The sequence below is a fragment of the Carettochelys insculpta genome, chromosome 2 (genome assembly GCF_033958435.1).
Source record: "Carettochelys insculpta isolate YL-2023 chromosome 2, ASM3395843v1, whole genome shotgun sequence".
Taxonomy (NCBI): domain Eukaryota; kingdom Metazoa; phylum Chordata; order Testudines; family Carettochelyidae; genus Carettochelys; species Carettochelys insculpta.
In genome coordinates this window covers 70520999-70534100 of record NC_134138.1, presented here as the reverse complement: position 1 = coordinate 70534100, position 13102 = coordinate 70520999, and the positions used below count along the sequence as shown (strand labels likewise).

The following is a 13102-nucleotide window of genomic DNA, read 5'->3' as shown; positions in this document are numbered from 1 at the left end:
AGGAATAAGAAAGGTTACAAAAGTCACCCCGCAAAGAAGTAGTTTAAGTTTGGACATGCACCGTCAATGTACCAGGCAACAAGGCAAATCTGGATCTCCTCTTTCACTCCTTCCTCTCAGTAGAAAAACTGAACAATGCTCATATTCACCTTCTCTTACTGAACTAAATATTAATAGGCAGATGCTGTTTCAGGAAAAAAGTGGTTACCCAACTTTCCTAACTGTTGTTCAAGACATGTTGGTCTTTTCCTTTCCATGTTAGGTGTGCAGGCACTCATATGCATAGCTGCTGGAGATTCTTCCCCTAACGGTATCCATAGGGCTAGTCATAGTGCTCCCTGAAGCCTTGCACTCATGAACTGTAAAAGGGTCACATAATTGAAATGGGCCTGGGGCCTTATGTCTTAGCTGGGAACTTCAACAGAGGGACAGAAGAGGATATGGAATGGAGCAACACATTTCAAAGATCAGTTGCAAAAGGCAGGTAACTGTTTTTTCTTCTTTGAATACACACGTTGATTCCATGTTAGGTGACTCAAGCAGTATCCCAAAAGGTGGGCTCAGATTGCATGGGCATGCTGATTGTAACACCAAAGTTTGCATCATCCCAGGCTTTTGGGTGACAGCGCAGTGAACCATGAAAGGTATGAATAGATGATCACATTACGGCTTTGCAGATGTCTGGTATAAGAACTTGTGTGATGAAGGCTGCTAATAAACCTTGAGCTCTCTGATGCAGGCAGTTATCTAAAATGAGCTACTCTGGGATGAGACAGGCAGGTCCTTCACCCTGTCCACCAAAAGCACAAAGAGCAGCACTGACTTCCGGACGAGTTCTAAAGCATGGAATATCAAACTTCTTTGCAATGTGACTCCTGCTGACAATAAAAATTGCTACACAGCCTCAGGACATGATGGGGAAGAGGGTGGGGGAAGACCAAAGCCTGAATCTACCTGAGCTCCACTGCCCCAGGTGCAGGAGAGAGCATAGCTGCAGCCCAAGGGCTCCAGACCCAGGTCTGTAACCGGAGTCCCAAAATGCAGGACTCAAATCCCCAAGATTTGCCTTCAGGTGGCAAATCTAAAATTGATTAACCAGTCATCAAGGTATGGATCTATATATGTGACATCTCAGGTGAGCCACAACTACCATGATAAGCTTTATAAACATCCTTGGGGCTGATGAAAGTTTGAAGGGGAGCATGATGAATTGGTAATGGTACTGACCCACCACAAATTAAAGAAAACTCTTATGCCCATAGAAAATGGAGATATGGAAATTGGCATCTTTTAGATCTAGGGTGACAGGCCAACCTGTCAGATCTAGACGGGGGCAGGTGGAGTGGGGGGAGACGGGAGGCGAAGGAGACCATGAAGAACTTTAACTTCTTGAGATGTTTGCCCTTTTTGAAATTAGGAGCAGATATGAGGAGATCTGCCAGAGTGCTTTGACCAGTTTTTGCACCTCTACATTGACTGACAGTGCAATCTTGGAGGGGGCCACTGCAGCCCAAATGTCAAAGAGGTTGTCCATGGGCTCCTTCAGCTCCTCACTCCAAATCTGAAGAGACTTGTTTAAGGAACTCCTGGTGAGCGCAAAGTTATACAATGGAAGCAGGTGGGCAGAACCAGGAATCTCCTCATCTGGTGATAAGGAGAATGATAATGTTGTGGGAGGGCCTGGAACCTCTACTGCGACCAGGGCAGCTTCCTCTGCAGCCGTTGCTTGTATCTTGGTACCAGCACTGGTTCTGAGTCAGGTTCTCAGAACTGCATAGTGACTCTGTGGCTTGCTTGTCAGATGAATCTGCAGATGAACAACGGGAGTGTGTTCCTGGCATCAGGCAGAATATGCCGCAGGCTCCAATATTGCCAATCCATTGGCCAATGTCCCAGTGGCCAGGTGCCCTGGAGGAATGGCCCTGAATTTCAGTATATGTGTCAAATCATTTGTCTGTGGCCAGGCAACAAATTCCCATTCCTACACCAATAAGCACTCCTCCTTTGGGGACCACATCATGACTATCAGTCCTTCCCCCTGCTAGCTAGTGGGGAGTTACTGTGGGAGGAAGGAAATTGGTGTCATGACTCAGAGTCTGTATCATAAAGGTGGGAACCTATGCTGAGATGACAGAATGCCAAGAAGTCTAGAACTAAGAAGTCAGTGATTGATGACTGCCGCAGGCCCATGAGGAGGGCTAGATGCTGTCAAACATGTTGCAACATCAGTTTCTAGATGTTCAATGAGTCCAAGGAGGAAGAATGGTCTTGCAGTGTGGGCAGCCCCGGCCAGGGCTTGAAGTACAGTGCTGCTTGAAATGTCTCTGATGTTGAAGGGGCTCTCAAGTGCAAGAGTCCCCAACCACTCTGGAGTTGGTGGTGGTTTGCTGACTGGGCTTGGAAGCTTGGAGGGGAGGCGGTGCTGCATGCACCTCAGGAGAAGTGGCACAGCACAGGTCCTTGCTCATCCTTCAATGCTTTCTTATCCTTCTTCAACACAAGGGAGCACCCTCATTCAACATGCTGCCTCCTGTGCCACTTCCTTGGAACCTGCAGCGGTGCATGGTGCCAACAGGAGCCCAGTACTGGGTGAGCACTCCATTCTGAGGCCAAAGTGCTCTGCATCAGGTCAGGCCAGGATGACTCCAAGGCTGGTTTTAGAGCTGCTTCCATTAATAGAACTTTCAAATGAATGTCCCAGTCCTTTTGCTTGCATGGCCTGAAGCCCCTGAAGATCTTGCATCTTGTCTATGACATGTGCTTCCCTGAGGGACATTAAGAAGCCAGCACAGGGATCACTCAGTGGCATGGGCTTATGACAGGCAGCACATGGCTTCAAACCTGGGCACCAGGGCATGCCCCATCTCTGAGACAACATCCCACAATGGAAACAGTACCTACACCAACTAACCCAATTACTAACAACTGATAAGGATCTCTATACAATAAAAAAATGGAGGCCAAAAACCACTAGTAACACTTGCAAGCACAAGCTAGAAAGATATTCCAGAAAAAGTCAAAAGGATGGAAAAAAGGAACTGAGAGGATACAGAGAGGACAGTGTTGTCATATTGCTACACGAGTGTGGAGTTCCAGGGGGCACTATAGCTGGCCCTATGGATACCACTAGAGGAAAAATTTCTGGCAGCCATGCACATGGGCTTGCACACACCTAACATGGAACTCACATGAGCAAGCACTTGAAGAAACTAAGCATACCTGCTTAGATTAAATCCAAATGCAATCAAACTTCAGAGCTCAGTTACTAAATCTGTAGGACAACATCTGAACACAATGCTTGATTTAACAACTGTGAATTTTAAACAGTGTATCAAAATTAAAAGGTAAAATTTGTTTTACCACATGTAATTATAATTTCTCACACTCAATATCCACTTGCCAGATTGGCCCGATTAAGTCCTGCACATTCTAGCTTATCTATAGAGGCGGGCATCAAGAGATCTGTTTATTTTTGTTTTCAATCCTTACTATCTTAGTCTCCTACATCACCATAAGCATATTTATTTACTTGCTTGACAGTTACCCCTTCTGGCCTGCAAGCAGGTAGCTCCAAAGCTGAAGACACACACAAGACCTGACCTGCAGACACGAAAAATAAATGTAGATGCTTTTTTATTCTTTAGCTTTATGATGTTAAAAAAGCTTCATCATTCATTTTAAAACAAAATCAGTAGGAGCTAAGACTGGCCAGAGCAGTGGAGAGCTACTAAAAGAAATCAAAATTACAACTGCATAGACAATAAACTTTTTGCGGTCAAGACTTACGATATTTGCACAGTACCATGCACCACTAGAAGGTGATCTAAGTGGGATCTCTGGGAGCTATAATATAAACAATCATTTTACATTTTTTGTGTGCATGGAAACCACTGTGCTGGCTATGTGCTATTAGAAAGTAGCCAGAAATTAATATGTTCCAATCAGACAAGAAATTCAACAGCTAGTCAGCTAATTAAAAGGCAATTAGAGATGAACTTGAAAAAGACCACCAGAGGTAACTTCCCAGCAAATTTGGACCTAATCTTTTTTAGTTCTAAAATATATCCAGAACCCAAGCTAATATACATTGCATATATGAAAATCATCCCAAAGAAATCCTAATGTGTCTTAGACCAAAAAAAGGGATTAGATGCTTTTGCTCAAGCAACAAAAAGCGAAGCTGTCCTGATACTTGCATAGACCCACGTGATGGAAATAAACTAAGAATCAGGAATTTTTTTCTTCATCCCAGGTGGTACATTTCTGTTAGGTATACCAGGCCTAGTCAATTTTCCTTGATTAAATAAGTGCTTAAGGTCAGAAGAAATCAAACTATGCTATTTAAAAGCTACAACACAGGTGGCAAACCTTTTTGCATCGGAGGGCAACATGGGTTTGGTGCAATTTTTCTAAATAATTCCAAGCCTGGAAACTACATGGCCTCAAAATTACTTCTGCGCTAGGCATTACTAATGATAAGAAATGTGTCTCAAGTCCCACTGATGCCCCTGCTAACTGTAGTAGGAGGGAGCACTAAGGCTGAACTCTATTGCTTAGCAAATTACCCTTCACTTCTAATCAGGAGGCGAATCTCCTTTTCATAGGATGAAAGCAAGGGACAAAGGTAAAAAAGAATTCCTAACTTAGCTCTCAGAATTGCAGAAAAAGATGTTCCTTTTCTTCTAAGCAGATACAGTAGACAAGATTGAAGTGGCACTTTGGCCAACAGGAGGAACTAGGAAGTAAGGAAAAATGGAACAGGAACTCTTGGTAGCAGTCTCTATCAATTTGGAATGAGAAGATTAATCCAATAGCTTGACCAATAGATATTCAGGAAACTCATTTAGCAAACTGAGAAGTTTGCTTCTTTTGAAAAGGGCAGGTAATATAGCAAAGAAATAATAGCAGTATTAAGAACGCTAGAGCCGTGTCTACACGTGCACGCTACTTCAAAGTAGCGGCACTAACTTCGAAATAGCGCCCGTCACAGCTACAAGTGTTGGGCGCTATTTCGATGTTAACATCGATGTTAGGCGGCAAGACGTCAAAGTCGCTAACCCCATGAGGGGATGGGAATGGCACCCTACTTCGAAGTTGAACGTCGAAGTTGGGCACGTGTAGACGATCCACGTCCCGCAACATCGAAATAGCGGGGTCCGCCATGGCGGCCATCAGCCGAGGGGTTGAGAGACACTCTCTCCAGCCCCTGTGGGGCTCTATGGTCACCGTGTGCAGCAGCCCTTAGCCCAAGGCTTCTGGCTGCTGCTGCTGCAGCTGGGGATCCATGCTGCATGCACAGGGTCTGCAACCAGTTGTCGGCTCTGTGTATCTTGTGTTGTTTAGTGCAACTGTGTCTGGGAGGGGCCCTTTAAGGGAGCGGCTTGCTGTTGAGTCCGCCCTGTGACCCTGTCTGCAGCTGTGCCTAGCACCCTTATTTCGATGTGTGCTACTTTGGCGTGTAGACGTTCCCTCGCAGCGCCTATTTCGATGTGGTGCTGCGCAACGTCAATGTTGAACGTCGACGTTGCCAGCCCTGGAGGACGTTAGACGTTATTCATCGAAATAGCCTATTTCGATGTCGCTACATCGAAATAAGCTACTTCGATGTAGGCCTCACGTGTAGACGTAGCTTAAGTTTCAAAAATAGGTTTTGCAGTACCAATTTTCTGCCCCCTATTACATCCGTGCAACCCAAATGATTCATGCTGTAGTTGGAGGTCATCTCCAATACATCTTTTTTATAAAACATACCAGGCACCTTCCAAAGATTCCAAAAACTTAAGTCAATTCAGACCTGAAAATAAGAGCCCGCAAATGATGTCATCAGAGAAGTATATGCAATTCAGGGACCGAACTTAAAAACCCAAGTGTTTCATTTAGGCAGAATGATAAAAGGTACACTACTGTTTCAAAAGTATAAAGGGTACTATCCAAACACCCAAACTTGTGCCTACTAAAGCCAGTAAGTCCAACATGAAGAGGAATAGGGTCCAACAATCAACACAAAAGAAATGTAAGATTGATACTACATTCTCCTAATGCTCCACTGTACATAAATATTGTAGCACGTGATATTCTTAAAGCTACAGATCAAACCCCTACAATACAAACCTATAATCCTTTACTCCTCTTGAAAATGTCACAGTGAGAAGCATATTTCACTGTTTAGACAAAGTAAAATTGTATTTATAATTAAGATCAAATATAAACAAATTTCAAATTTCCTACTGGCAGCCACAGTATTATGGGAAGTGGATATCCCCTGTTACGCTGCCAGAAGGAAGTGTGAATGTCAGGGATTTAAAGCACAGTGATTTCTCTCCTGCTTTGAAGACCAGTTAAAGAGCAGAAAAATAATTATGGTTTAATAGCACTAATTATTATTCAGTAAAGATCTCACTATTAAAACAGTATTAAATTAATATAAAATTAACATGGAAGCAGTCTTTTCGTATTGTAGTCCCACACATGTATGCACCATCAAATAAATCCTCTGACAAAAAAAATTCTGAACCGTGTCACACAAATACATAGTAAAATAATCACATCATGCAAGTACTTGGATAACTACACACAAGCAGATGCAGTAGCCTTATTAATATAAGTGTTTCTTTACGGGGTTCATAGACTTAATTGTAGACATCAAGTTTCTCAAGAAAGGGTCATGTCTTTTACTTGTCTAGCATTTAAGACACTAAGACAACCTAGGATACTACAGGGCTAATAATCCTCTTGTACAAACAGATAATACACAAAGTGCTTATTTCTGTTTATCTATTTCTTTCAGAAAAGGTGAATTTCAATTAAATCGTAGTATGGACTAACCAAGGGGTGGGCAATAATATTTGATGGCGGCCACTCCAAGACCTTGGTGAGTTATTTAAGGCCTCACTTTTCTAGAATATTAATGGAGGAGAAATGAGGGCCTGGGATGGAGGCTGGGTGCAGAAAGGCATTTGATATTGTGATACAGGAGAGGGCCTGGGATCAGGAAGGAAATTTGGGTGAAGTAGGGGGTTATGACATGGGACAGGAAATTGGGGTGTGGGGTGCAAGATACAGGAGGGCATACATAAGAGGATTCTATCCTGGAGAGAGTGGGGGCAGGGGAGAGGGGTACAGGGTGCAAGGAGGGGTTTTGAGACCTGAGGCAGAGAAGCAGGAGTTTGTGACTCAGAGCAAGGGATTGGGGTGCACAGTCTCTGAGGGGCATGGGAGCAGGGATGCAGAGGGATTGAGTTGTGACCTGGGGCAGAAATGCAAGAGGCGGAGCGGGGGTGAGGAAGGGAGAGGATGGGTTCTCAGGTGTGGGTTCCAGTTGAAAAGCACTGACCTTAGACAGCTCCCAGCCAGCATCCCGGGTAAATTTCTGACATGTGCTTCTCTGTATGCCATGCATCCCTTGAGAGGTATGGGCCCTGCAAACCTCACATGTGCTTCAAGCGGCCCAAGCAGCTTCCAATAGCCAGTTTTGGGGCAGTAGGGGCAGCACGGGGAGCACCCACCCAAGGACATGCAAGAGCAGAGAAGCAGGTGGCCCCTGCAGTCGGCCAGTTTAAGTAGCTTGTGGGGGGGGACGTGGCAGGCAGGAAGCCTGCCCGAAGCTCCCACTTGGAGGTGAGATAGTGGAAGGCCAGATCTGGCCCACAGGCTCTATAGTGCCCACCCCCAGACTAACCACTTGATAAATTTTACCTTTAAATTGCTGATGTTTGTATATTAATCTGCAACCAAACTTCTTAAAATCAGCACCTATTTTTTCCCCATTTTCCAGAACACATTGTTTTAATTGAAAACAGTAAAATTCCAAAACTTGTATTTAGAGGGGAAAAAGTAACTGATCTGTGACCTTTTATTACATATTTAAAGAAGATTGTATTAATGTTTTATGCATGGGGAAGGTGAGATTATTATAGAAACAGTGTCTCAGAACTGGCAGAATCCCCAGTCATATCAAGTTCTTTAGAAGGGCAGATGTATCCAAGAGCAACACACATCTCTTGCTACCATCTCTGCAATCAGAATGAGCCTGGCATGAAATGCAATAACAGAGTACTCTCCTATTTATGCACCAGGAGAAAATTAAGATTTGCAGAATGATTACAATAAAAAACACATTAAGAGTTTTATCACAGGTTGACAGAAAACCAGATAAATACAAACACATGTAATATTCAGCAACAGCTCCCAATCTGTAGCTCTGCAGATAAACGGAGCACCATAGCCATAGAATTGACAAGAATTCTTTTTGCGCTACCTGATCTTCAGCCAACTGAATGGAACTCTCATCTTACGCAAATCAACACTCAACAAATGGACTGCTGAATAAAGATTCTTGCCTATCTCCTCAGAAGGACAGAAACTTGGGAAAGTAGCACTAGCTGTCTGGTCAGAGCACGTACACAATGTTTGGACACTGTATTGGAAGTTTGCGCTGATGTGTGGCCTCAACACATAATACAAGAACTAGGGAGTCAGCATATGGAACAGGCAACAAATTTAAAAGAAACAAAAGTAAGTATTTCTCACACAATGCACAGTCAACACGTGCAAATCTGACAGCTATGGCTGCATCTACACAAGCAAGTTCTTTCAAAAGATTTTTCCAAAGAAGGGGGCTCTTTTGAAAGACCCTGTGGAGTATCTACACACAAAAAGTGTTCTTTCAAAATCGATCTTCCATTCGCATTTTAGGAAAAGCTCCCCCTTTCGAAAGCTTCTTTCAAAAGAAAACATGTGTAGATGCTCCCCAGGCCCTTTTTTTCAAAAGAGCAGTCCTCATGGGGCCTGATTTTTCGATCCCTGGCTTGTTTTTTCAAAAGAGTGAGAGCTGTATGGACGCTCTCTTTCAAAAGAGCGGATCATTCTTGATCCGCTTTTTTGTGTGTGGATGCACTCTTTCAAAAGAAATTCTTTCAGAAGAGATCTTCCAGAAGGGCTTCTTTCGGAAGATCTCTGTAGTGTAGATGTAGCCTAAGAGTATAATGGAGTTCAAAAAAGAAATAGATAAATTCATGGACGGTAAGTCCGTTAATGGCTATTAGACAGGATGGGGCAGAGGTAGTGTCAGTAGTGTCTATCTGATAGAAGCTGAGAATGGGTTACAGTGGATGGATACTTGATTATCTGTTCTGTTCATTCTGTCTAAATACCTAGCACTGGCAACTATCAGGAGACAGAACACTGATCTTGACGGACCTTTGGCTGAACCAGTATGGTCATTCTTATGGTCTTATATAATGGTCTTATGGCCTTATATAATATTCTGCAGTGGTGAAAAATCAAGATGCCAATAAGTACAGGTAATTTCAGGATATTACACTGTCATCAAATGGAAGTAGAAAGAGTAAACAGAATTTTTCAAAGCATTTCCCCAGCTTCGTACAATGAACATCAATTCTCAAAGTTTTATAATCAACAAGCAAACAAATTATTTTCTCTTGAATTTCAACAGTTAGGTGAGTTTAGATATGAATGTTGCTCTCTACTGTGCCTCCCTATTCATTTTATGGGAGACAGTAACAATGAGAATAGTGTGGAAGGGTCTTGTGGGAGATATTCAGAAAGATTTAGTTTGGGGGAAAAAAAAATCAGTCCAACTAATTATATATATATATATATAGGTAAAATTATATATATGCCTGCCCAGAACTCTACATGGGTTAATCTGAATGAATCAAAAGGAAAAAAAAAAAAAAAGTCAAAACCCAACATTAAAACTTCATTTCATTTACATACGAAATATCTGTATACATCTTGATCAACATTTGAGACATGGTCTAGAGGTCATAGTGAATTTGATGTAGTGCTTTGACATAAACATCAATTGAAGTTTATGTTCTAGAAATATCGCCACTAAGATTCCAGATAAATATAGTACAAGCTTTACTATTCTGGTTCCCCAGGGATGCCAGGTAATACAATGTGCTGGATATAGCAGGGCCAGATGCTGGCCCCAAATTGAATGCCCTTTCCTCACCCCGCGTCCCACCCAGGCAGCAGGGAGCTGGCCCCGCTTTGGCTCCCCAGCCAGGCAGCAGCTGTCCTCTGACAGTCCCAGTTGGGCAGACAGTTTGCTTTACTTGCACCGGTAAGGCAAGCAACCCCATGGCAGCTGGCCAGCCCCAATCAGGCTGCTAGCCCGGGGCATGGCGATTAACTGAATGTGCCGGTTATCCAGGTGCTGGATAACGAAGCTTTTACTGTACAAGATATTCTCTAGCCACATATGGAACAACATTAATGCACTTCACAGGAAGCCTGGACTATTTTTTTCTATGTCAAAGGGATGTAAAACCTCTCAAGGGAAGGAAACAGTGATCTTTGGAATTTCCAGGAGCCCCCTTCCCTGAGAAAGAACAGCAAATAAATGCAACATACTCATACCTGTAAGGTTTAGAAAGTATGCACTTACTTCTAAAACAACATGATTTACAATGGACCTGCCATATGCATATTTGAACAATGCTGTAATACTGTGAGTATTTTAAGTACTGGTCCATCTCACGTAAAGCAATCCGTTTAAAAAAGTCTTAGTGTTGTGACAAGTGAATACTTTGAGACTTGAGGATGTTAAAGCTATAAAATATGCAGTACTACAAGGAATTCTATCTATATTTTAAAGGTTCTAGAAGAGAAAAGAGTTCCTATAATTTTCAAAGTATTATATCCTTAAGGTATTTCTCTATTTCCCAATTTAATCACTGAATATCATGGACTAACACAAATCAAGCTACCTGAAGTATGAAAGCTATATTACATGGACTTCAGAGTATAAGACAAAATGTTTTTGGATGTACTTGCCTAGCAAAACTTTGGCATCTTCCACATCAAAATCTCCATCTCCATCAGCATCATATATCCCAAGCTTGCCTAAAATGCAACAAAGAAGGAATATGGATGAAGGAATTCACTAATATGCTTCCAAGGTAATAAATTCAACACACATTCATTATACAGTGGTTTGTAAAAGTTACTTACGCATACACACGTGCACACACACACCATACTCTTCCAGAGTACAACACATTGCACTCATGATTCTTACTGGAGCAACGGTTAATACATATCTACTTGAATGTATGACTTCTGTAGTATGTTACACAACAGCAGGTACATATTCCAATCAGAAATTGTGCCTTCTTCCTCAATGTACTGAATTCAAAACTAGCCATGCAATCTGAAAGGTTGCAATCAAATAAAGGTATGCAATTACACACACGCACGCGCACGCGCACGCACACATGCACACGCACACGCACACACAGAGTCATTCTATGCACTTTCCAATCTGACAGTTAAAATTATTTTAGACTGGTTTCAGTATTGGGTTAGTGCAGGGGTCAGCAACCAAAAGAGCAAGAAGAGCCATTTTTTTTTTAATTTGGTTAAAACCTCAATAATTCAAGAGCCACAATGCATGCGAATACAAGACAAACTTTATAAATTATATCAAACCATAGTTTTTGTGACCCCTGTTCTAAGGGCAGAGCACACACATATATCCCACAATGCACTGCATATATTAAAGTGGGAGTTATCCAACATTTTTGGATCACATATTTGCTATTTAGATACATGCTGTTCATTGTTGGGCTTTTAGGTGTTCACCGAAATAGCAAAAATAATCAGGAGCTTTTTTTTTGTTATTACTTTGAAATTACAATATTAGGAACCACAAAGAAGCCCTTTAAAGTGCATATGTGGCTCCAAAGCCATTGGTTGCAGACCCCTGGGTTAGTGGAATAGAACCAGCCTTATACCTCAGAAAATATACAAGAATTCAGACATTTCACCAATAGCTACATTAGTTTCTTAGCTACAGTAAACTTCTCTTCTAGTGTATATTACCATTACTAGTCATGAGTCATGGTATACATGGGGTAAGCAAAAGCAACACATCATAAATGGTAGCTGTCTTATTCATTAAAATCTAATCAGGATTTATACATGATCAAAACATTAGAAGTTTTTTTTTTTTCCCCTCCTTTATTTCAGCCACAGCAGCTCTCATGGCCACTCAGTTAACACTCAGAAAAATGTAGTCTCTTCTAGAAAATAGAAAGGAAATCTAAAATTATGTCATCTAAAAGTAGAGGTGTCCTGGGATCAACAAATGAATTAGCATGTCATTTAATATTTTAATTAGTTTTCAATTAGGGTTGCCAGATTTTTGGAAAAGTTATGTGAGACAGGCACCCCCAGCAGCAGGAACCCTAGCCAGGGCAGGGAATTTCCATGACAAGCCCTGCATCCCGCATTTACGCAAAAATGCCCCCTGGCACATTTCTGTTTAAATACGGTATGCGGGACTTGTCTTGAAAATTCAGGACTGTCCCGCACAGTGCAGGACATCTGGCAATCTTATCTTAGATATATCATCAGTGTCATGGGAAAACTCAAGCCTGAAGCTGAATGCTATAAGATCATGGGGAACAGCTATGAAATGTAGAGATTCTTACAGTTTGTTGTGAGCATGCCATTGCTTTTTCCTGGAGAAAACAACAGTCCCCAACAACTAATGCAGCTGTAAAATTTCTACAAAAACACGTGAACCACTATTTTCCTGTTCTCCACAAATCCTACAAAAATATTTAAACAAATTAAACTACAGTTTAAAAAATAAGATAATGTGGTTGAAGCCAAATTCCAGCAACAGGTTCAGAGTAGACAGTAAGTAAAGCATCACCATTCTGTTGCAACAATGAAATCTAATTTATTGCTGTTACTTTTCAGGTTAAACTACATAGTTAAAAATTCTGTAACATTCAGCTAACAAAGAACCACCGCATTTTCTACAAGAACAGGAAGAAAAGTCAGAAATAATATATGCCCACATTCTTTCATCTGAATGAAGACTGAAGGAACGGAAACTTTTACCAGAAAAGTTAACGAGTAAAACAGACTGTGATTTTAATCCCAGGGACAGTGAAAGAAATTTTGTTTCCCAATAGCCTACCTTGAAGTACCTCTGACAAGTTATAACGGAAGTCCTTTGCTTTGGCTGCATGCATGGTAAAAATACAAAAACCATTATTTGCATCATCGGACCCTGACCAGATTTTAAATCAGATGCTTGTCCTGCCTTACAGTTCAAGTTTAA

At 41.8% G+C, this 13102-nt stretch overlaps 1 protein-coding gene across 12 annotated transcripts in view; it reads right to left on the bottom strand.

Moving 5' to 3' along the window:
• ASPH (aspartate beta-hydroxylase) overlaps nucleotides 1-13102 on the bottom strand; it is a 196066-nt gene that overhangs the window by 154825 nt on the left and 28139 nt on the right. For 10 of the 12 annotated variants that reach the window (XM_074987144.1, XM_074987139.1, XM_074987146.1 and 7 more), the window contains exons 3-4: nucleotides 12959-13003; nucleotides 10804-10872 (exon numbers count right to left, since the gene is read on the bottom strand). In XM_074987144.1, coding sequence (XP_074843245.1) covers nucleotides 10804-10872; nucleotides 12959-13003 — 114 coding nt within the window. The remainder of the gene's footprint in view (nucleotides 1-10803; nucleotides 10873-12958; nucleotides 13004-13102) is intronic. The other 2 variants (XM_074987141.1, XM_074987145.1) reach the window with 1 other exon arrangement.